The 26,198-nt window shown below is 39.2% G+C and overlaps 1 protein-coding gene across 1 annotated transcript in view; it reads right to left on the bottom strand.

The window, feature by feature from the left end:
* chm (chameau) overlaps positions 1-26,198 on the bottom strand; it is an 895,896-nt gene that overhangs the window by 256,043 nt on the left and 613,655 nt on the right. Inside the window, exon 8 of the mRNA XM_067153506.2 lies at positions 582-675. Coding sequence (XP_067009607.2) covers positions 582-675 — 94 coding nt within the window. The remainder of the gene's footprint in view (positions 1-581; positions 676-26,198) is intronic.

Here is a 26,198-nt window from a genome sequence, read left to right as displayed (position 1 = left end):
ATTATTATTATTATTATTATTATTATTATTATTATTACAAACTACCACTGTGTGCCACAGACACTAGTGCCATGGCTGTCTGATGGTCACCCGTTTGTAGCGAATACAAATGCGGTAACAACACTTGCTACGCATGCGACGTAAAGTAAAACGGAAAACACTCACTTTTCTCCTTCTGGGCAATAACAGGACGTTGACAGCTCTACTGTATTCGAGGAAATACACTTCCTATTCACCCCCTTCCCTTGTTCATTGTATACTCACAGGTACCTCTTTTAAGAAAACTGACGACTCTAGAGGGTTTTATTCCCGTTCACCAGTGGAAAAGTGTAACGCCACTAGTGTCACCAGTGACGAACAAATCACATCGATTGATTAAAAAACTTGTCAGTAACTTGTGAGATACCTTTGTGAAATACCGTAGCAGAAAACACGCATTATTATTCTACATGGTTTGTAATGCGTGCTAAGTGTTGGACGGCAATAATTCGTAGAAAATAACACATGATTAATGAAAGAAAAGAGGCACTTACATTCATAGAATTCTCACGAACATGCTCATATAAATCATGCCTACTTACTGAAATCGATTAGCAGTCGACCATAGCCCTGCCGTTGGTAAGGCGGAAGAGTCAGGATACACGACACATTGTAATTGAGGAACGAGTTCTTCTCCTACATAGAAAACAAAATCGTAAACATTAGCAATGTCATACACTCGTTTACATACATACATACATACATACACAAAATACATAGACAATATACATGACAAATCTGCTGTAATACACACTGACAGTAAAATAACCTTGGATCTTTTACAAAACAACTGCAGGCACAATACAATGATAGAAATACAAAATGTTTTAAGATATCCTCAGCGAGAAAACTGGATCATACATTTTACATGGATCAAGGTTCATTTTGGCAATGAAGGAAACGAATTCAGACCATTTGGCCAAAAAAGCTGCAAACAACCTGTTTACAATCGAACAATCTATACAATCAAACAAGACCTGAGGGAGGAAACCATTCGATTGTGGGAGAGGGAGTGGGAAAATACTACAAACTGAAGCATTACAAAATCATATTTTCCAAATGTACGGAGTAGATCGAAAATTAAACTAAACCTGTCATAATATGACAGCTATGACTACAGGCCACGGGAAATTTGTTGAATACTTCTTTAGGTTCAAAATAAACAAAAGACCCTACTAGTGCGTGTGTAGTGAAAGAAATCATCAGACAGTTGACCATATCCTTTGGGAGTATAAGCTACTCAACTCCGAGAGAGGTAAACTTTGCAGAAGTGTTATGAACTCAGTGGGCCACGTGCCGGTGCAGAAACACGAATTCGTGGATAAAAACCTAAATAAATTTTCACCAGGCGAGTTAGCCGCCCAGTTAGGGGCGCGCAGCTGTGAGCTGGCATCTGGGAGATAGTAGGTTCGAACCCCACTGTCGGCAGCTCTGAAAATGGTTTTCCGTGGTTTCCCATTCTCACACCAGACAAATGCTGGGGCTGAAACTTAAATAAGGCCACGGCCGCTTCCTTCCCACTCCTAGGCCTTTCCTATCACATCGTCACCATTAGACCTATTTGTGTCGGTGCGACGTAAAGCAAATAGTAAAGGAATTTCTAAATTTGTAAACAAAATAAATTCTGACATCTTACAACGAGCAAGCAGTTAATATTTGCAAAAGACGTAAGTAATTAACTGCATATAGAGTATTAATTAATACTGTCATTATCTATACTAATATATAAAGAGGTAAACTTTGTTTGTATATAATGGCTAATCTCAGGAACTACTGGACCGATCGTAAGTTACGATCTTCATTTCCGTGTTGACGTTTAACCAATAATATAGAGTTTGAGGGATGTTCCACCATTCAACACATTACAACAATTTATTAATAAGAAGACCGGTTTCGACTCCCAAGGAGTCATCATCAGTTCTTGGTGAAAATTAAATTAAGGGGAATCTGATAACAATCATCATAACCGATTCTAAAAATTATTTTAACAATTTAAACATACATTATCCCTGAGGGACGTGAGCTGTATTTTATTTTCAAAACAATTCCAGGGGGGGGGGCGACGGGGGGAGATATAAAAATAATAGGCTAATATAGGCGGAATCTCGAATTTGTCATACAAAGACGAGACAAAGCTCATTTTAAGCCCCTTGACGCAAATAACAAAACTCGGTAGGCCCTACGGGCCCGAAAAAACATGTTTTAAGGCCCTAAAACCAACCGTTATGGAGATATTGGCACTACACTACCCCTGCTCTACGAATCGGATAAAGAAATGAACTGCCGTAACCATGGCAACGTCAGCTCCAGGATTCTACAGCAGCGAGATTATGAATGTACGTTTAGGCATAGCTGTCAACCAAAATTGGTACACATATGACTTACTATCTGGAAAAAATAAACTGTGTGTAAGACACTCATAGGACTCCTTTGGGCGGGGATGAAAAGGGTGTGAAGTATAAAAATAATAGAAAACGACATATATTAATGTAGAATCCATAGTTTTTGAGATCGCTGAGGTGAATAGTCACACTCCAGATATAATTTAAGTCCAAGATCAGCCCCATTGGCACGGCGGTGAGAAGGGATGGAAAAGAATATGCCCAAAATGACGGAGATTACGGATGAAAGTATGTATGTTCCATGTCGAATGCATAGTTTTCAAGGTCCCCGAGAGGAACTATGACAATCTGGATGCCGTTTAAGTCATAGTTCAGCCCCAGTCGGAATGTCCACTAAGATTATGGATGTATGCGTGTATGATCAAGCATAGATCTCAAGCAAACTTGGTACACAAACGACTTACTCTCTGGGGAGGGATGACATGCAGAAAATGGGTATTGGTCCTGTCGAAAACTACTGTACTACATAACAAAAGTTACATCTAATAAACTTAACATGTTACAGACGTGAGCATTGGTATTTGGAATATCCTTTACAAACAAACACTTATTTTTTTGTTTACGAAAAATCAACTTAAATGGGGGGGGGGGGGGGGGTGAAGGAGGAGTTGAGTTCTGTTTATGAGGATACTTACATCTCAAAAACTGAAACTGGAGTACTTACAGACGTGAAAATTGGTATCTGTAATCTCCATTAAAAATAAAGAAACACCTTTTTTCTTTCTTTCGGAAAGACGACTTAAGGGGATGCAGTGGAAAGAAGTGAAGAAGGAAGTGAATTCTTTTTATGAGGATACTTATATCTGAAAAACGGAGGATTTTACAGATGTGAAAATTGGTATTTGGTATTTTCCTTAAACACATATTTTTTGTTTTCGGAAAATACATTTCAGAGGGTGAAAAGAATTGAAAAAGCACGCGAATTTTTAAAATGAGTATATCTACAGTATATCTCATAAATTTAACATGATACAGACGTGAAGACTGTTATTTGGAAAATCCTTTAAAAGTAAAGAAACATACATTTTTCGTTTGCGGAAAATCGATTGGGGGGAGGAGTTGAAAATAAATGAAGGAGTTGAATTATGTTAATGAGGATACTTACATCTCAAAAACTAAAAATGTTACAGACGTGAAGATTGTTAAGGCCTACTTTAAGTCACCTTTAAAAATAAAGGAACACATTTTTTTCGACTTAAGATAGGATTGTTTCTCCCATGTACAGTTCTATGTCGCATGTTCCAGAGTTAGCTCTGCCAGTAACTTGGTCATCTTAACTCCAAAAGACAATACCCCAAACGTGGTTTACAAAGAGGTTCTGGGGTAAATGAAAATGAATTTTTCGGTGAGTTTTTATACTTTAGATAATGTCTTAGTGCAGTACCGAAGAACGATTACTTTGATCAAATTATGAAAACCACGCGAGCTAAGCCTCGGGTAACAGCTAGTGTATATATAAACACGTAGTATTATTTTCTAAAATGGAACCTGCTGTTAATAAATTATTTATATATATAAAGAGAGAGACTATCCAATAGACAGCCGCCTCTATTCGGAGATCAAAATGATCAGCCTCCTTACCAATTCACACAGAAAAATAATTATGGCAATGAATATAATTTCATTGCTGTTCATATCTGGTACCGAAGATGAGGGTTATCTGTTGGATTTTATGTCCTCTAATTTACTGAAATTTTATGAATTTTGCACATACAGTCATGTCGCGGAATACAGGTTATGTCTGATTTTTGATAATGAGTGTTAGCAACGAGTCTGCTCTAGCCTGGATGGCGGATCTTCTCTTGTCAAGACAGATGAAACTGATCTGTTTGTTTGTATGCAGACAGAAAGATGATTGCTCACCAGATAGTTCCATTTCTGCAAACATAATACTGCGGCCAATATGTTGCTTGTTTCTGATTTCTAGGAGCCAGACTGTTTATGAGCATATGTGTTTCCTTGCAATTGAAGTTGTTGGAATGCTTCTCACCGTAAATGAGCAAGCAACTAGCTAGAGCGTCATTTTTCTTGAATTTTATATTATGGTCCAGTATAGACTACGGCCGCCAAAGCTCTCACCTCCGCACATCTCCTTCTCCGATACAAATCTCCTGGCCTGAGAGACGGTGCCAGCGTCTAGGAGACCCGCCTCCCCCTACAGAGGAGGAATTAAAACATTTAGTAATAGTAGTAGTAGCCACTGTACGGTAGAACTAAACAAAAAACAAAAACCTGTTTTTATCTTTAATATCAATATTTCCTGTATAAACGTTAAGTTTCCGCCAGTTACATTTAATTTAAGTGATTCGACACAAATACTGGGTCTGTCATATAAACTCAGACCGAACGCACGGTGTTTGTACTCTGCGCTACGAGAGCTGCAGTATGGGAGGCGCCCGCACATTTCTTGACCTTGCGAGCAGCTTGCACGTATTCGACGTGGCAAGCTTCAGTCGTCAACCCCGCATTTTCGTACGTAAAAGTACTGGTTTCATCTTAATGGTCGTGTGAACAGTCATAACTCTCGCTATTGGTGTGCAGCAAATCCTAATGGTGTTTATGAAGTCCCTCATTGTGATAGGAAGATTGGTGTTTGGTGTGCTGTTAGTGCAAAGTGAAAAACTGGGCCTTTTTGTTCGAGATGACAGTAAATACAGAGAGATTACAAAATGACATCTTGACGCAGTTCTTCCATAAGTTAACGGAAGAAGAAAAATCGGGTGGGTGGTTTCAACAATATTCATCCCCTGCTCATAGAGCAGAAGATTCCCTTCTTACAATCTCAGAAATGTTAGCAGATAAGGCTGATCAGTGCTGGTCTATTTCCCCCCTCGTTCTCTAGATCTAACAATGTGCGATTTTTACTCGCGGGGTAAACTGAAAGAAAAAGTGAATCGAGAAAATCCTCACACATTACGAATGAAATCAGAAACATTACAGTGGTAGAACTCATTCGCGTCTGTCAGAGTGTGGTCAAATACTTTAATATGACAATACGGGACAGCTTGCTGTTTTCAGCGAGAAAGTCGATAGTGCTGCTACCTACACAGCTTGGTGTGACCAACTCTTCAAAAACATATTGCTATCTGTATGATTCTTAGCGCACTGCCGTGTTGTTTATAATGTATCAGTGTTTGTCACTAAATAATCTTATATTGCAGTTATATTCCAAGAAAAGTGTTATGCGCTGAACAAATTACCCAGCAAGATAATGGGCATGGGAACTGATAAGGACCGCAAGTAATAAAAAAAGTAATGACGTCGCATCTGTGTTGAGGTTACATTCTATGCTTCTTATATTAAGAAAATCAATCAAATACTCTACTGAAATGTTAGTGGGACCTAAAACCAATAATATTAACAAATATGGAACTCTAGTATACTCAAACTTGAGGGTCCACATTGTTAAACAATACCATAAATTTCACAATCGGAAACTTGTGGGCCTGTAGCGTAATGGTTATCGTGGTAGTCTTGAAATTGAAAATTGAAGGACATGAGTTTCGAATCCAGTCACCTTTTTTTACTGTAAGAAAATAATAATAATATATTTTTACGTCCCACTATGTACTTTTGCGGAGACGCCGAGGTGCCGGAATATAGTCCCGCAGGAATTCTATGTTGGACATCTTCCATTTCCCTTCTGATTAGTGTTAATAGAGGATGGCTGGCCAGTTGTACTTCCTCTTAAAATAACCATCACCACGGAATAGTCAGCGTACTGGCCTTCGGTTCAGAGGGCGCTGGTACAATTCCCGGCTGAGTCGGAGATTTTAATCGCGTCTGTTAATTCCTGTAGATCGAAGGCTACGGATTTGTGTTCGTATTCATACGCATCTTCAAGTATATACAACACATCATACAGAAAACAACCACAAAAACACGCGATAGTGAGTACGGTATATATCCCTCCACATACGATTGCTGTTAGGAAAGGCATCCGGCCGGAAAACTAGGCTAAGTACATACAAAATCCTGCGCTAGGTAGTTGAGAAAAGGCTAAAAAGAAGAGGAGAGAGTAGTTGTTAAATATTTTCCCCAGAGGCTGGGTGGATCCTCAAACAAATTCTGCTTTATAATTTTTAAGGCAGCGAAAGGCACGGCTAACATAATGCTCGTTTGGAGGTTTATGAATGAGGCATTTCATATATTAAAATTTCATCATCATTATTATTATTATTATTATTCAATTATTATTATTATTCAATTATTTTAACAAAAATATTTCCAATGAGTGTAGTGCATTCCTCTGCCGTTGGTCTTGACTGTAGCATAGACAAGTATGCAGTTCACACCAACACGCTAGATGTCACCATCGTCGCTGTTCGCACTCCACTCAATGCTGTTGAGATAGAGCTGTCCGGTATTGGTGTATTAAAGTATTTGGTGTGGTTACCAGATACAATGCATGTATAACCCAGGAAGGACGACAATTACAGCATATTTTATATAAGGTAAGATGTCATATAAGATTGTATACACGCTTAAAGCAGGGCGGCCGCGCAGAGTAAAAACACCGCACGTTCGGTCTGAGAGACCCTGTATTATTTCGTGAATCGTATTAGGTACGAAGTGTTTTGTAAAATACAATTCTGAATTATTTAATTTTCCGTGGTTCCTGAGTCCACACGTAACGAAGAACTACACTTTCACTGCTTCGTTCATTACTTACCTATAATCAGTTTTTGTTTCTCTTGTAAAATCTCGTTCAGTGGACATAATACACACTGCAACGAAACTTCTTATATAAATGCGAAATTTACCAGAAATCAAATCTCATATCGAAATTTCAGATTTCAGTACGTATCCTTGAGTTGTCAACCAACTTCTGTGTCCTAGCCAAAAGGGACAGATTCAAAGGAAAGTAAGTAACCTTGTCTTAAAACAGGTGGCTCGCGCTCTCTGGGCTGTGAGTTGTCACGCTATCTCTCAATATCCCAAGCCAAAGAACCGCACACCTAATCAGGTTATGGACCAACCAAATTGAATCATTCTTAATGGCTTTAATTAATTCAAATGAACTTTTAATTGGGGATTATTTCTGCACAAACAGCCGTGTTTAAAATGCACTTAAAACTGGCTCCAACAGAGATCTTATTTTCATATCTCAACATTCTCAAGCAGGACATCTGTCCATCCGTCCGTACGTTTATAACTAATGACATACAGGTTAGCCTTAGGACATAGCTAACTTGTTTATTCTAATCACAGGATTCTCCCTATTCAATTACACGTGGCGACAGGTGGCTAGCGCGACAACCAAGGTCCCGTGTTCGCTTCTCCTACTATAAGCAATTTACTCAGTCACGTAGCTCGTATGTTAACAGGAGGTAATTACGGACACCGTTATTAAGAGATAATGAAGAACTAAAAATAATAATATAAAAACTGATCACAATGTGTCGATGTCTCTTAAATAGTCAGGCGAGAAGGAGAAAGATGTTTAAACTCACGAACAGACACTTACGCTCTCAGAAGATACAACGCAAGAGGGACGGGCTGGCAACATCAATATTCAATTTCATTCTTGGAGGTGCATTACTAAAGAAGTTAGGTGTTAAACCTCAAGGACATGATGTAATACCTTCGTTGATGCAGCAGAGTGGGTGCTCACTGCCTGCATCCAAGGTTGCAGAACTGAATCTCTGTACAGCCGGTTGGCATTTAAAAGAGTTTAAATGCAAAGTACATGAATCGGTAGACTTACTTGAAGGTTTAAATAACTCCTGACAGACCGACATAAAAGTAACCAAGCCAGCAACACAGGGGCGTTACGCGGATATTCCACATCATTTAAGTAATTCATGGACCACGTGATTTCAATTATTTTGGACTTTTCTTCAGACCCAGTACATTTTCATGCTATATGTGCTTCCATTCGCTTGAAGGACGTGGTGTGGCTAGCGTTAGATGTTTCATACCTTCTTTTTTTTTTTTGAAAAATACGGGACATTCATAATTTTTAACACAGCGTAGGCCAGAGGCCTCTAAAGGAATCGCAAAAATACAAAACATTTTACTGTCATCTTAAGATTTTTTATTATAATAGAAATAAAATCAATCAAAATATGGAACGTTGGAAAATTTTTAAAAAGTCACAATTATTGTTCTTCCTTATTTCCACATTTTTCAGACAAAAAAAAAATCAACTCGTGTACGCAATCCGAGGTCGTGCAGCTCATTTCAGGCACATCCTCAAAGGAGATGAGCTGCGTGTACATTTTTCATAACATACCAGCCCTCCCGCTAAGCAGTAGGCGACTGGGAATCGAACCCGGGCCTACAGTGTCTACACATTTTATTTGGAAGAACAATTTCACAATCAGCACTGATTTTACGGGAAGTGCGTTCTTTTCGTCAGTCATCAGCGACGGTCTTCACGAAAGGAAACTGTTTCCGCAAATCTTCTTTTCTTATACACGTTAGCAACATCCACGTGGTGGCAGTCCTATGACAACAGTCGTTACGCTACAAAACAACGCTAACATTCACATGTATCGACTACCAACCTCGCACAGAGAAATGAAATAGCTCGATACTCAACGTAGTGTTGGCCTCAATATAGGCCGACACTTTCTCTGCTCTCCCTTCTTATTACCTACAAAGGCATAATAAATAAATAAAAATATATAAATTATTAAAGATTGCATCATTAAAGATACATCATAGCAGTAGTACTCAGCTATATGCCCCAATTACCTCATCTTTATCCTTAATTTTAACATTAAATGATAAATTATCGTCAATATTATCATTATTATTAATAATACTATAATAGCATTGAAAATGAAAATCCACAGCCTGTTTCCGGTCATTTGGCCGGGTCGGGAATAAAATGGAATGAATGAATGAATGAATGAAGCCCCAATCCAGCGGCGAGGATAGGAATGTTACCGGCTGCCGAAGCCTGTCGCACTCCTCTGGGGCAATGATTTCTGACTGACAGATGAAATGAAATTATATTGGAGTGTGTTGCTGGAACGAAAGATGACAGGGGAAAACCGGAATACACGGAGAAAAACCTGCTCTGCTTTCGCTTTGTCCAGCACAAATCTCGCATGGACTGACCGGGATTTGATCCACGGAACCCAGCGGTGAGAGGCCGTCACGCTGCCGGCTGAGGCACGGAGGCTCCACTATAATAGTATTATAACTATTAATTCATTATAATATTACTTTTATCATTATTATTTCTGTTAATATCTAAATAGGTATATCATTATCGTATTTACGAAGCAGCATACCATTTTATTTTGTTGTATATTGCAGTATGCATCAGTGGTGGCTGGCACGACTTTACTTGGATGTTATTTTTATCTCCAGTCAATGCAGAGAGAAAAATAAGGGACAATTATATGTCCTGTTAAGGTTTCTTTGGGACAATGGGACAGACAGTAAAAGAAGGGGCAACCCCGTTAAAAACGGAACATCAGACCCGTTTAGTTTACTCTGCGGAACTGAATATTATCTACATCGAGTGTTTACTAATGCCTTTCTAATATCAAGTAGGCGCGATCAATAATTTATATCATTCACAATTTTACGATTTTGCTATTTACACGTCTTGGAAATTGCCAGTACGATGAGCACTGAGGTGATAATGATCAAACTTAATGTTCGACTGTAGAATCGACTACGTAATCCGAGTGGATACCAAAAGTGGCATAAACACGTTCTATAGACTAATATGCTCCACAACATTATCAACAACAGTCACGAATGCACGAGTTTGATTTAAAAAAAAAAAAAAAAAAGCTCGTAGAGAAGAGCGAGAAAATCAGAGAAGATGATCACCAGGTTCTACAAAAACAAGGAGTTTCAGAAGATTTGTGGCAGCATCGTGGCATAGCTTGTGGTTTCAGAACTGATCTCTGTAGCCATTTAAGAATCCATAATCGGCACCCGAAAGACACCATTATACTCGCCAGTGGGTGAATGTCTATAATGATGATGATGCCTTTCAGGATCTTCACCATCTTGGACTACATCGACCGCCTAACATTCGAGCTATATGTCAAATGGTGATATAGAGATTCACATTTCTTTCAAAAGCTACGACATGTATGCTCTAAAGATCCAACAAATGGTAATCATGTAGCTATCATTCTAACAAGACAATTATGACAGCGAGTTCGATTCCAACTCAATCTGGTGTAATCTCTTCTTCTCCGGTGCCTATCCGTTTCGGATGTTGGTGATCGACATGGTAACGCATCATTTATCTGTAACTGTTCTGAAAGTCGCTCGAAACTTGTACGGAACCATGTTCTCAACTTCATCAGCCAAGCAATTCGTCTTCGAGGTCCTCTATTTCCTTTATTTTCCAGTGAAGAATCAATAGTATAAAAGCATATCTTCGCTTCTTCCTCATCATATGTCGCAAATATTCGAGTTTACGAGATTTCTTTCTGCCTTCTCATTCTTTCCAGAACAGTGTCATTTCTGATAAATCTTTAGTATCCGACGATACAGCCACATCTGATTTTTAATTTTATGTGTACGTCGCACCAACTTAGAGAGCTCTTACGGTGACGATGTCGATAACATAGCATAGAGTTAACACCGGGAAGGAAGCGACCGTGGCCTTAATTAAGGAACAGCCCCAACATCTGCCTGGTGTAAACGAGAAACCATCTTTAGGGCTGTCGACAGTATGGTTCGACCACCACTATCTCACGAATATAAATATTACCATCTCGCTCGATACAACCATAATTTCCAGTTTCTAGCTCGATGTTTGTGTCAAGGTCCACGACTCAACTCCGCATATTAGAACTGGGAAGATATAACATCCCATTAGTCTTATTTTACATCAGTGGGATGGATCATGATACTCACATCGCTTCTACATCTTCACAAACGACGCCCGAACTTTCTTATTTGGCCCTTAAAATCTCAATCGTCGTAAACTGATGGCCCCAGCTATGCACAGTTTTGCACCCTTTCGATTAAGCAGAATGACGATGGCGGTGGAATTTAAAGGAGTTCAAATACGTCAGCCTTTTTACCGGCATGTAAAGGAAATCCTTCGGGGAAAATTTTCGATACTTCTGCAACTCCGAAAATCATAAAATTGATACGTGAAATGTTATCATCATTCTGAGGATGCATTCTGACAATCACGCACTGATTCACAATGATACTATGAGACTCAATTGTGGGAACACCATGATGTAGATTAGCCATATTTATAACTGATGATGTTGAGACTGTTTCTTAGGAGTCGGTTTCGTCCAGAAGGTATTTAACGAAGTAAAATTCCACTTAACACAAAATTGTATTGAGTTAGAAATTTTACAAGACAAAGAAGGTCCTCAGGAAATGGGGATACTCCCTTGGACTGAGCGTTAAAAAAGTCAATTATTGTCCGGTAGACAGTGGATACCAGATCGCCCATTTGTGATCAGTGCTATTCGAGGAATGCTGAATGTTAATTGTGTATAAATAATTTCACAACAAACGTTTTATCATCGATCTTTCCGTTCGAGTGAATTCTCCAGATCTGTATTCTCCACATCGCATTTACTGACTAGACACCAAAGAGAGAGTGAGACAGAGAATGTAATACATCCTCCAAAGCTGACCCAGAAGGCGGAAAGTTGCTCTGAACAATAGCGTACACGGGTTGCATGACAAACTTTGAAGATGAGGGTGGGACTTCGAGTCTCAAGTCTCGAGCGGCTAACGTTATAGAGCTAAACTAGTGCAAGTTTCAGAGAATATTATACAACGGCTCCAAGTTTGACCGTCAAGAAACTTCCACGAATTACAATAGCTTCTTAATCTCTTGTGTATCAAGGAGATACATTACCAGGTGTTTGGAAAATAAGCAACAATATTTTTAGTGATAATAAATTATTGTTCTTGAATTTACATAACGTAAAATAATGTTGAAATTGAAAGGAAATGTATTTTACTATGCATAATATTGGGTAATAAATAGCTTATGTTCCTTTACAATAAAAGAATATTTAACGGAGAGAATAAGATATGAGCCAGCCCCGCGGTCTACAAATAGTGAATCTGCGTATTACATACAGGCTCCGCGTTCGATTTCCGACCAGGACAGGAATTTTTACCTGGACGTGAGAACAACCGAGGCGCTATCACAAGGTGAGATAGCGGCTCCAGTCGAGAAAGCCAAGAATAACGGCCGAGAGGATTCGTCGCGCTAACCAGGCCTTCAAGCAGAGCACTGGTCGCTTGGTAGGCCAAGGTCTATCAGGCTTTAAAATAAGGCACCGCCTATTCCTTGAACAAAATATTTACGATTTACGATTCAATGGCTGATGCTCTTGTGATAACAAAATTTAGACACTCCTCCCAAGTTTTGGCAAGAGCAAAACTTACAGAAATTTGTAAATATTATTGTTTTAGCTCGCCTTATATTTAGGAAGAGTATAGCATTTTAGAAGGAAAAAAAACCTCCTAAAACCGTAAAAATAGTAAGTGGGACGTAAAAACAACATTTTTAAACACTGAGCGAGTTGGCTATGCAGTTCAAGTCCCGCAGCTGTAAGCTGACATTCGGAAGATAGTAGGTTCGAACTTCACCGTTGGCAGTGCAGATGGTTTTCCATGATTTCCCAACCATTTTCACATCAGGCAATTGATGGGGCTGTACCTTAATTAAGGCCTCGGCCACTTCCTTCCCAACACTCGCCCTTTACCATCCCTTCATCGTGAAAAATCTTTCATGTGTTACTGTGCTAGTGCGACATAAAACCATAATAATAATAATAATAATAATAATAATAATAATAATAATAATAATAATAATAATAATAACAGCAAAAACAAAAACAACACTCTGACTCTTTGGCTCAATAATCAGCATATTGCACTTCGGTAATCGCTTCTGATTAATTCTTCTGGCTGTGGGACTGGCTGTTTGTGTCTGTTCCAACACTCTCCCCACTTCATAATAAAAAACATCTTCTCACTACTAAATACCACAGAAGCACGCAATAGTGATTGCATCCCTTCATATGGGTTAACATCAGGAAGGGCATCCGGCCGTAAAACGGGGTCAAATATACATACAAATATACATATATATATATATATATATATATATATATATATATATATGCCGCAGTTCATACCCGCAACACCTACGGTCTAATGGTGGTAAAAGCAGTAGAAGAAGAACGCAGCCCCTGAGCTATAATGTGCAGAAATATTTATATTTACCGCCATATAAGCTCTCGATTTCGGCGTTCTTTTTTACTCATCCAGACGGCAGAAAAATCAGAACTCCCCTGTGCGACCTTATGCAGAGTTTTATTTTATGTTGTCGGGTAAACACCAAATGTGTCAACAGAGCTCTTTTACCTGCAAACATCCTACGATATGGAGCAACAAATGGATTGGTTTTTGTCTGTTTGGTTTTTTCTTCTTCAAAATTTCGAGTACCGTACCTCTACAGGGTTTGAACTCACAATCTTGGGATACGGGGCCGATACTTTATAACTAATGCACACTGGTACTAAGAAACTCGATCGTGGCAACAACTTTAAGATGTAGAACAGACAATTTGAAAACCAGATGATTTGAGATTCTAGCCTACGTACACGCGTGCAAAGAAATGGTGTCCGGATATAAACACATCATGGCGTCCCCCCCAGAACGCATTGCTGCAGGTCGACAGCCCGCTACAAGTCTGTTGCGACTGAAATGGGAACAGTGGTGGATGTATATAAATACACATACTGTGCCTTCAGCGCTACCTGTTCACTCCCTATCTCTCCTTTTCGGTACAGGAGTGGCCTTGAACACTACCCCTTCACCACCCTTCTTTTCAGTACAGGAACAGGGCAGTGTTTATGTCGGGTCACCATTTCTGTGCATGCGTGTACCTGTTCCGTGCAGGTCCTCATGGGATTTGAAAGCACTTAAGGAAGGCAAATATGACCATTAAAGAATTCTACTATACATCGAAGGCCATTAGGAATTTGTCCTTTTTCCTCTTCCCTGACCTTTTGCCAATTATCTGAGATCGGCTACTAATGTGGACTAATAACAGTTTTACGGCTGCATGCCCTTCCTAACGGTAGTTCTTTAAGGACGGATGTATCTACATTGCGTGTTTTCTTGGTGGTGGTTAATGTGATGCGTTGTACGTAAACTGAGTCTAATAATAATAATAATAATGATAATAATAATAATAATAATAATAATAATAATAATAATAATAATAATAATAATAATAATAATAGTGGATTAAGTAGGTCATTAACTGCTGTTGCCGATCCCAAGCCCGGATAAAGAAGGAGGGTTGATGTCAGGTAGGGTATCCGGTCGTAAAAATTACTGCCAAAAACCACAGAGCCGAGACAACAGCTAGGGCTCAAAATCTTAGTTGTCATTTTGAGAGCGACTACGGTCGATCTCCCCATAACCTTCAACTGATTAGCATGATGGAACAAACAGCTAACAAGGCTTCTACCCCAGGCCCTAGTAGACATAATAGGTTTTCTCGGCCAATGGATTATGGGGGGCCGAGAACATCATGTGGGAACGTGTCGGAACTCCCCAATCTCTCAAACCGAAATGCAAGCAATTCATAGGAACTTTAAATATCAGAACATTACTCAAAATTGGAAAACTAAACAATTAACAGAAGTAATGTACAAACTTGACATTCGAATTCTGGCATTTCAAGAAACTCAGAGATCAAGATCACTTTGAATCAGGAAATTATAGATTCAACAAAGGACTGCCGAAAATATCCACATGCAATGAACCTCCACAATTGGGTACAGCATTCGCAGTCAGAATATCACCGATTCCGTGCTAAATTTCACATCTCTTTCCGAAAGAATTTCACTTCCTTCAATTAAATCCCACACACAACTATAATAGAAAAGATCCGCAAAAGATACATGAATTCTGGGAACTACGAGAGGAAGTAACAAATAAAATACCAGGACATCACGTCAAGTGCTCATGGGTGACTTTAATGCACAAGTTGGTACAAAAAAGAAATTTAGGAGAACAGTGGGATTGTATCCAGCACATAAAAGGACGAACCAAAATTGTGAAAGATTAATTGACTTTTGCCAAACGTTTGATTTAAAACTAATGTCAACACACTTTCTGGCACTACCCAGCAAGAAGAAAACTTGGATATTCCCCAAACATTAGCTAGGCCAATTTCAAATTGATCATGTGGTAGTCACCAGGCAGAATCAGAGAAAAATAATGAACGTTAAAGTAAAAAAAAGAAAGAAAAAAAGAAATTATAGATTCATACCATCACTTGTCACTAGTAAAAATAAGGTTTCAACCAAATAAAGCCAAAATGAGAACTATCAGAACACAAAGAGTTGATCCTGAAATCCTTAAATTACATTCGGATATATTTCTTGAAAATTTACCCTCACATATACCACCTAATTGGAATGACTTCAAATATTCAATACACCACGCATCGCAAAAGATTGGCACGCCACCAAGAAGGAAACACGGAGGGTGGAATGACACCAGTGACAAAGTAACTGATCAAAAACTCAAGACATGGCAACGATGGAACTCTCACAAATCACAAATCAATAGACAGGAATTCCTTAAAATTCAAAAACAAACGTGCAAAACCTTTAGAACAGAAAAGCGTAAATACGAACTTGTTCAGACTGGTAGAAATTGATAAAGACTTCAAGAAAAATAATACCAGAAACTACTATAAGAAATGTACAGAAGAATTTCACAATTATAGTGCCCCCAGCTTATGCTTCAACCGTCCAGATGGAACAATAGAAACAAATAACAAGGAAACTGCAAACTCCTTGCAAACTACTTTCAGAAGTTGCTGAAGTGTAAAAGTCCCAATGACCCACTTGCTTTTGAGAAATTCACACCAAATTCTGACTCAGCACCCCCACATTGGAAGAGGTTTAACTAACAATTCGAAAATTAAAAGACAACAAAGCACTACGCGAAGATGGAATAAATTGGCCCTGATACTCCATGAATAATTACAGGACATCTGGCATACTGAGAAAATCCCCAAAGAATGGAAATGTGCATTAATTCACCCACTTCATAAGAAAGGGGACAGATAAGTTATGGACAACTACATAGGAATTTCTCTACTGTCGATCATCTATAAAATCCTCTCTAAAACCCTGCTCAATAGGTTGAAAGAACAAACTGAGCACTTAATTGGTGAATATCAGGCAGGATTTCGAAAAGGGAGATCGTGTGTAGAGGAAATTTTCAACCTTAAAACCATTCTTAAAATTCGAAAAACCAGATAAACAGTAGTCACATTTATTGATTTCAAAAAGGAATACGACTCCGTAGACCGACAGAGAGTGTTTAACGTGCTAAAGAAAATCCATGTTGACAAGAAAACAAGAGAACTGGATCAAGCAAACATTGACCGACACAACATCGAAAGTAAAATTTTTAGGAGAAATTTCAGAGCCATTTGAAATGAAAACAGGAGTCAGACAAGGGGATAGATTATCTCCCTTACTATTTAATTTAGTTCTGGAAAAAGTAAAACTAGTTGCTTTACGTCGCATCGACACAGATAGGTCTTATGGCGACGATGGGACAGGAAAGGGCTAGGAAAGGGAAGGAAGCGGCCGTGGCCTTAATTAAGGTACAGCCCCAGCATTTTCCTGATGTGAAAATGGGAAACCACGGAAAACCATCTTCAGGGCTGCCGACAGTAGGGTTCGAACCCACTATCTCCCAAATACTGGATACTGGCCGCACTTAAGCGACTGCAGCTATCGAGCTCGGTCTGGAAAACGTGATTAGGACATGGCAAAATGAAACTAAAGATATAAATATTGGTAGATGTATCCAAAACAAAATTCACCTTACTTGCCTAGCATTTGCTGATGACATTGCTATCCTATCTAACAACAAACAGGAAGCAACCCAATCCGTAGAAAAAATCCATGAAATAGCAGCCAAAACAGGACTCCAAATTTCTTATGAAATGGGACGAGATCAAGTTTCAACAATCAACCAATCATCACCCAATATGGAAATATCGCTCAAGTAGACAAATTTAAGTAAGTATCTAGGCCTAGGTGAAATCATTGAACCAACAGTGTTAAATCAGCAAGCTAACTAAGAAAGAATTGTAAAACATCAAAGAGCATACAAAATTACTTGGAACAGATTCAATAAAATTACTATATCAAAAAAGGCAAAATTATGACATTATAACACAGTAGGTAAACAGAAGCACTTTATGCATCTGGAACTATTTTAATTGGTGGCAGATCTGGAATAAAGATGATCGAGAAACAAGAAAGAAAAATCTTCGGGAAAATCTTACGACCAAGTGCGAATATGGAACAGCATTTGCCGGGTGCGAAAATGGGAAACCATGGAAAACCATCTTCAGGGCTGCCGACAGTGGGGCTCGACCACACTATCTCCGAGACGTAAGCTCACAGCTCCGCGCCCCTAACCGCAAGGCTAACTCGCCCGTAATAATAATAATAATAATAATAATAATTATTATTATTATTATTATTATTATTATTATTATTATTATTATTATTATTATAAATGTTATTGGCTTTACCTGCCTGCTGTCATTTCTTGCCTTGGCACAGGCCAGAGCAAAGTGTAGCTTCCACTGAAGTCCTAGTCTCACCCATGGCTGTGACAATATGGAAGCTGCTGGGGTATGGGTGGTGCTGAGTAATGCACTGCCTGGCCCATGAGAAAAGCAATGGCAAACTACCTCACTCCCCGTCTTGCCTAGTACGCCTCATTTAGGTACTGCTATTGGTTTTTGTGGTTTTCCTATAATTGCATAGCCTTTGGTGCTGCTATTTGAGGATCCAACCAGCCTCTGGGCTGATTACCTAACAGACAGACATTGGCTTTACGTCCTGCTAACTACTTTTCATGGTCTTCGGAGACGCCGATGTGCCGGAATTTTGCCCCACAGGAGTTCTTTTACGTGCCATTAAGTCTACCAGTACGAGACTGACGTATCTGAGCACCTTCAAATACCACCGGACGGAGCCAGGATCGAACCTGCCAAATTGGGGTCATAAGGCCAGCGCTTTAACTGCCTGAGTCACTCAGCCCGGCAAAAAACAACTACCAAACTGAGTATTAAGACGATCACACATACCCGGTCCCCACGCTAGAGGAAACAACCAAACGCTAGGGAAAAAATGATTTAAAAACCCGGCTTGGCTGGAATCTCTGAACCGAAGGCTACTATGCTGATCGCTCAGACAAAAAGCCGGAGAGGATATTGCCCTTTTTGAGACCTTTAAATTTTAAACATTGTGTTTACTATTTTTTGAAACTACAGAATTACTCTACTTCATTAAAATAATTTAAAAAAAGGTTCAGAATATGTTTTGCTTCCGTGCCGTGCACCTGACTACTAAAATAAATACTCCATTCTCAAGCCTTTGCTTCGTGGTCACTAAAACGTGCCATTCTGTCAGGCCCATTGTGTATCGTAACGGACTGGTGCGCGCAGGCAGAGCGATTGCCGATACGATAAGAGATCAAAGCATTGCGGCCATTTGATACACCGTACACCGCCAGAAACTTACTAGTCGATTGCTAATAGCGGCTTGCCGTGCAGAATGCAGTCAGGTTATATCTATTTCGGTGGGCAGTACTAATGTTAATTCCTGGAAACAATTATTACCCCACAACAAGCCAGTATCAATCAAACTCTTACACGACAAACTGCTTCGCCAGACGCCATGTTCACAATGACGCAGCTAATCATAGTCTCATACCCACGAGTAATGCTCGTTGCAGAGGCATCGAGTGAAGGACAGAAACCATTTAAACGAGAGGTCTTTAATCTGAGGTCCAGTGCCCTTGAGCCAACAGCTGATAAATGGGAGATTCGTCCAATTTTCTACTTTTGAAATAATTAAAATGAAATTAGCTAGAAGTAAGTCGCATCTAGAGGGGTGCTACGGTGCCCATGCACCCCTAAAGAAGAAAGATTAAAAACGAGATATTAACAGAATAAAAGAAAGAAAAATGAGGAATTTTTTGTCATAGTTCTTAACCCTAGCAATACCAAGGTATTTTTGTCCCTACATTACCAACGGGGGGCTGAGGAGCCCACTAAGACCCTTCTGCTTACTTTATTCTCAATTAAAAGTGAGTTATAAGGATCTGATTTATCCAAAACTTCAGAAAGGGTAACTAATTCCAGAAGCGGTTAAGTTTGCCAAAGATCCCTTTAACTATACCCATTTTTACATGTACATCAGAACGTTCTTTTTCCGCTCTGAAAAGATTTAAAACTTACCTTCGCAGTAACACGACACAAGGAAAATTGAACGACAACGCTGTCATACATGTCCATAATTAAGAAACAAAAACTACACTGAACCTCGAAGCTATGGCGAACAATTTCATCAAACGATCGACTGTTCGTAGGAACACACTTTTTTATGAGTGAGAATTAGAAATTATGCAAAGATTTTAAATTTTGTACTAAAGAATTAACACTTTTAGTCTCACTTTTGTTGTTATACTAATAATAAATGCCAAATTTGAGCCAAAGTACTTTATTTTAAACTCGGTTTGGTTATCATTCTACGAGAAAACTAGACTCTTATTTGTTTTGTTTAACATTTTAGAGAGACAATTTGTATTTCTTTAGCTTCCATCCTTTTAATTGACATATATTTAAAATGCAAAACTCTTACTTTTTCATTATTAAAACACACCACTACCTTTTATGTGAATTTTATGTCGACTGTATGTGGATTTATGCGGACTTTCGTTTGTACTCATTCATTATTGTTGAAAAGGCGCCTAATAAGTATTGCCCATTCAATAACACTTAAAACTCCGTTTTCGTGAGGATTAAATTTCGACATTTTCCAAAATTTGCCCTTTTTGTACTGTGAGTTTTTACGATTTGTTTTACTTCGCACCGACGCAGATAGGTCTTATGACGACGATTGGATAGAAAAGGGCTAAACGTAGGAACGAAGCGACCGTGGCCTTACTTGAGGTACAGCCCAATCATTTGCCTGGTATGGAAATGAGAAACCACGGGAAACTATCTTTAGGGTTGCCGACAGTGGGGTTCAAACCTACTATCTTCCTAATGCAAGCTGGTGGCTGCGAGACTTAAACCGTGAGTTAGAGCACCCCCACTAATTTTCAAAACCCGACGCCCCTGCGCATCCAAGTAAATGGTCGGTTAGAACATAAAGCAAAGCCACCGCCGTATAGATGATGAAACCTCTTGGAGTAGTTCACAATAGAGGACCGAGCAAGTAGCTGCATGGTTTTCCGTGGTTTCCCCACATTAATTAAGGCTGTGGTCACTTCCTTCCCACTCTTATTATCCCATCGGCGCCGTAAGACATATCTGTGGTGGTGCGAAAAAAAGTAAAGGCTTCCCCAAATCGTAATCTCGGCATTAAGAGGGATAAAGTGCGCCATGTGTGTACGCCTTTGTCTCCTGGAAATAATTAATAATAATAATAATAATAATAATAATAATAATAATAATAATAATAATAATAATAATAATAATAATAATAATAATTAGTATGGCCTCAGCTAAAATACACAGGCATTTTGATTTGACGCCATCTAGGCTGTCTGCGCGTCGATTTCGACGTTCTGTTTTATTCTATCAGATGGCAGAGTAAACTAGATCTCTGTTACGGGATCTATGGCTGTCTTATTTACCTTTGCCCGGTAAACATCAAATGATTATTACATGCCGACATAGATCGAATGGATTTTCTTCTGTCCTTTAAAAGCCCGACCTCCTCGGCAGGGGCCGGGCCCGATAACCTCGATGTTTGATCCCTTAAAAACAGTAATCATCAGGTTAACAGCTCGGAGGCCTCAAATAGAAGGTGCAGTTATAGCCCATAGAGTGAGACCGCAAAAACTGACGGCGACGCCATAATGAGGCGTTTTTCAGACAGGATGAAGGGGTGAGGTAGTTCGTCCTTGCTTTCTTCAACATCTTCATCATCACAAATAGATTTACTCATTTCGGAGTGTCATGACCCCACTGCCTTTGCTGTTATATCTCTGCTGTAGCGTTGCCATACCGGACGATCCTCGGTTTTCCTCACGGCACATTGGGAAGATAAACCGGGTATAATTCTGTTGTTCCAGATTTTATTTCATTTCATCATAGCCACTCGTCCTAGCAAAGCCCTTCTCCTCATCTCTTTATCGAAATTTCCCGTATCACTGACAGTTCACAACATCCAACTCTTTTAAACGACCTGTGAGCTAGAACGGTGGTGTCATCAACAAACTACAAGAGGTTAATTTTTCTCCCACCAACTGAGATGTCTCCAATCCAATCATCAAGTGCCTTCCTTATGATATACTCGCCGTAGACGTTGTAAAATTCATGGGACAAGATGCAGCCTTGTCTGACGCCACGGGACACAATGAAGTATTCTGAGATCTCACCATCTACCTTTATAGCTGTAGTATTGCAGTCATACAAACCTTTCATCAGTGAAATAAGATGAGGCGGGACACTAAATTCATTTAGCACATGCCGCAACATTTATCAACGCACTCGAACGCCTTTTTGTAGTCGAGGAAGCAGAGGAAGACAGGGAGACAAAACTCTCGAGCTTTTTCTATCATTTGCCTAAGATTGAGAATCTGCTCACGTGATTCTTCACCCGAGACAAAGCCGGCCTGTTCTTTGGATATCTCAGGTTGTACAGGTCTTACGCGCTGAATTAAGATGTATACGGTGAAGTGGTATCAGTGCAATAGTGTGATAGTTAGATCGGTTTCTGACTGGGCCTTTCTTGTGCAGTGGAATGAAAAGAGACGATGTCTAGTTTTTCGACCATTCTTCATTACTCCATATTCTATCACACAATGAATGGAACACGCCTATGCCATCCTCCCCCATGTATTTAATCATCTCTCCTACGATATTATCAATACCCGGGACTTTGTTGTTCTTTAGATGTTTAATGGCATTTTCAATTTTACTGCGTAGAATTGCAGGTTCCATTTCAAGGTACTCTACTGCTCTTTCACCTGAGGCATTGTTATTACCTTCTGAATATAACTTTTCACAACATTGTTTCCACCTGTTAATGGCTGCTTTCTTATCTCGAAAGAGTATGCCATTTTCATCACCAACCGTCCACATGCGGGGTTTAAACTTCCGAGTGATGCTGGAGACTTCCTTGAATGGTTCTCTTCTTTGGCTGGAGTTTTGATGTTGCTCTATTTCACCATACACATTGTTTAGAAAGAGTGACCTGTCTCTCCTGCAATTTCGCTGCATCTCCTGACACAGGATCTTATTGTTCTTGTGGAGCGGTTTGGATGCCATTTTTCATTGAAGTTCTACTCTCTTCAATGAGCTGCAGTGTGGTGGGCGATAGCCACGGTTGCTTTGAAGGTGGCAAAACCTTTGCGAACTCTATGGCGGCTGAGTAAACCATTGCATTCATTCTATCCTAAGTATGCGATACTGATTCAATCTCGTCTGAACGAAATTCCCGGAGATTTGGTCTTATTCGTTCTCCAGATTTGGTCTTATACGTTCTCCAAACTCTTGAAGGGATATGCGATCCGTAAGTCCTACCTGCTTCTCACTCCTATTGAGAAGGAGATTAATGCGCATTTTCATAACTAACATACTATAGTCGCTACCGCAATCTGCTCCAGGAAATGTCTTTGAATCTAGATGATCTCCAATGTCGTCTAACTAGTAGGAAATCAATTTGGTTTTTGACTCTGCCACCAGACGAAATCCACGTATAACGTCGCCTTGCATGAAGCTTCAAGAGAGTGTTTGCAGATAGTCACATCACTGCCAGCAGAGAATTCCATTTGCTTTCCTCACTGCACCAGAAAGTGTGGTATTTCAGCACGACTGACACTATGAATAACATCTTCATCATAACATCCAGATGTTCTCGTTGCTTTTCATTCATACAGTACGAGCATAGCTGAGATTAGACTGCGTCAATGCTCTGAAAAATATTTATTACTTCTACACCAATTTCTGCCGACCTGAGTGACGCTGTCGGGTGAGGCATTCCCCTCCAATTCCCAAGATCGTGGCTTCTATATCGACTGAGGTCGGAGGTATTTAAGGGCGTTTAAATCCGACAACTCTATGTCAATGGCTTCGACGACATTAAGAAACTCATGTGCGCAAAAAAATACGATATCGTGGTCTCCGCTACGAACATTAACAGCTAGATCGAACGTTAAAACAAGTCGCGGCGCAGAAAATCAGTACTCTGCTATCTGGGCTACTCAGCCCGGCTATTCGTCTTCTTCTTATTATTCCTGGCCTTTTTACTATACTTGGGTTAGGTTCTAAGTATGGATTAAGAGCAGTTTTACGGCTAGATGTCCTTCCTGACGCCAACCCTACGTGGAGGTATGTATTCACTATTGCGTGTTAGTATGAAGGTTAGTGGTGCCTGTGGCGGTTGGTACTGCGATGCGCTGTATGTAAATGAAGATGTATATTAGGATGAATACAAACACCCAGACCCCAAGTTAGAGGAATTAACCAGAACTGGTTAAATTCCCTACTCGGCCGAAAAGCGAACCCCGGGCCCTCTCATCCGAGGGCTACAATGCTGACCTTTCTTCCAAGGCGTCGAACAACCCGGCTATATTATTATTATTATTATTATTATTATTATTATTATTATTATTATTATTATTATTATTATTATTATTATTATTGAACGGAGTGACCGAAACACGCGGCTATGGAGCCAAAGTCCGAATTTGGGAGAGTGGTGGGTTCGAACCCCACCGTCGGCTGTCCTGAGGATAATTTTCTGTTGTTTTCCATTTTCACTTCCACGTAAATGCCAGAGCAGTTCCTATTCAAAGGCAACAGCCGATTCCTTCCAACTCCTTGCCCAATTTCATTCACCACTGCTCTTTTCATCTTCACTCCTTAAAGTTGGCGACAGGAGGGCATCCGGTCGTAAAATCACGGCATATACTTTTACCTCACCTCATCCCCGTACCGGAAAAAGTAACAAAGGGGCAGACCTTTATTATTATTATTATTATTATTATTATTATTATTATTATTATTATTATTATTATCCGGCTCCATGGCTAAGTGGTTAACGTGCTAGCCTTTCGTCAAAAGGTCCCGGGCTCGATTCCCGGCCACGTCGGGGATTTTAACCTTCATTGTTTAATTCGGATGGTTCATGGGCTGGGTGTATGTGCTGTCTTCAGCATTAAGATTCATCGGAGGTATGGATCCTATTTTCACAGATCCGTCGGTCCCTTATCAGGCAACCCGAAAGATTTGCATCAGACCTCTCCGGAGGTCACATACCATTATTATAATTATAATAATAATAATAATTATTATTATTATTATTGATTCACTATGCCCAACTAAGGAGCGCGTTTGAACTTATTAACACTCTGGTTTTTCTTCTTCTCTTCCCAATATCACTTCATCTTCTCGCTGTGTTCATTTTTATGTTGTTCAGTCCATCCTGTATTTAGTCGGGTGGGCTTTACAGAAAAGGTGTATTTGCGAATTAAGGTTCTGAATTTTATTCTATTTTGAACGGTTTCTTCATTAATGCCCATTTCATTTAGATCTTCATTAATTTCTTTTAAAATTATTGTGATTTTTCATTGTTAAGGCTAAGTTTAAAATTTTCTTTGTGAGCCTGTTATTATCCATCATATATAAGTGATCATAAAACTGTAATCGTCGTTTCCTGTTTGTATCTGTGATTTTTTCTATAACTTGATAGATTTCATGTGATTTCCTTTTCATCCAAATTCTATTTTCGCACTTTGGTCCTAAGACTTTCCTGATGAATTTTCTTTCTTGTTTCTCGATCGTCTTTATTAAAAATCATCCACCAATAATAATTTAAGAATTATTATTATTATTATTATTATTATTATTATTATTATTATTATTATTATTATTATTATTAAAGTTTACCCAATGTCATCTCTGACGAGACATAGTATTCGCAGAGCACAGTGTCTTCTGGAAAGGCCTGTTACTTTCATCGAATTGTCTGTGTCATTTCTGGCTGTGATAGTGCAGAAGCTACTGCGGTATGGATGGTGTTGTGCTTTAACATTCGGAGCAAGGATGATGCGTGTGAATGCATAGGGTCAGTCGTACTGAAATAGTGAGGAAAGCAACAGCTAGGCTAACTACCTCACTTTTAACCCTGTCTAGTACGCGTCATCATGGCGTCAACATTGATTTTTGTAATTCTCCTACAACCGCATAACCTTCGATGATGCTATTTGATGATCCAACCAACCCCTACGCTGTAGAATTAACAGACAATGTCCTGCGTGAGGCTAATACCGGGTTTAACCTCCCCACCCACCCTCGCCACTTCGCTCCCGTTTTATAATTTTCTTTCTAAACTGAAATATGAAACAATGAATATTGTTAATTGAATATCTTCGTTAATTTCTTACATTTAAAATACACCTGCAATTAGAAATAATAATAATAATAATAATAATAATAATAATAATAATAATAATAATAATCTTATAATGATAGCAGCAAAAATTCAAACAATTATTTATAATATATCCTCTCGTGTAATTCAGACCTAGTATTACATACTGTAGTAGTAGTAGTAGTCATAAATAATACAAATACTGGTAAATTCCATGTAAATAAACCAGATTTTTTTTTTTTTTTACAATTGGCTTTACGTCGCACCGACACAGATAGGTTTTATGGCGACGATGGAATAGGAAGGGGCTACGAGTGGGATGGAAGCAGCCGGGGCCTTAGTT

Source organism: Anabrus simplex, chromosome 9, assembly GCF_040414725.1.
Source record: "Anabrus simplex isolate iqAnaSimp1 chromosome 9, ASM4041472v1, whole genome shotgun sequence".
Taxonomy (NCBI): Eukaryota; Metazoa; Arthropoda; class Insecta; order Orthoptera; family Tettigoniidae; genus Anabrus; species Anabrus simplex.
This window is presented reverse-complemented; position numbering and strand designations above follow the sequence as displayed.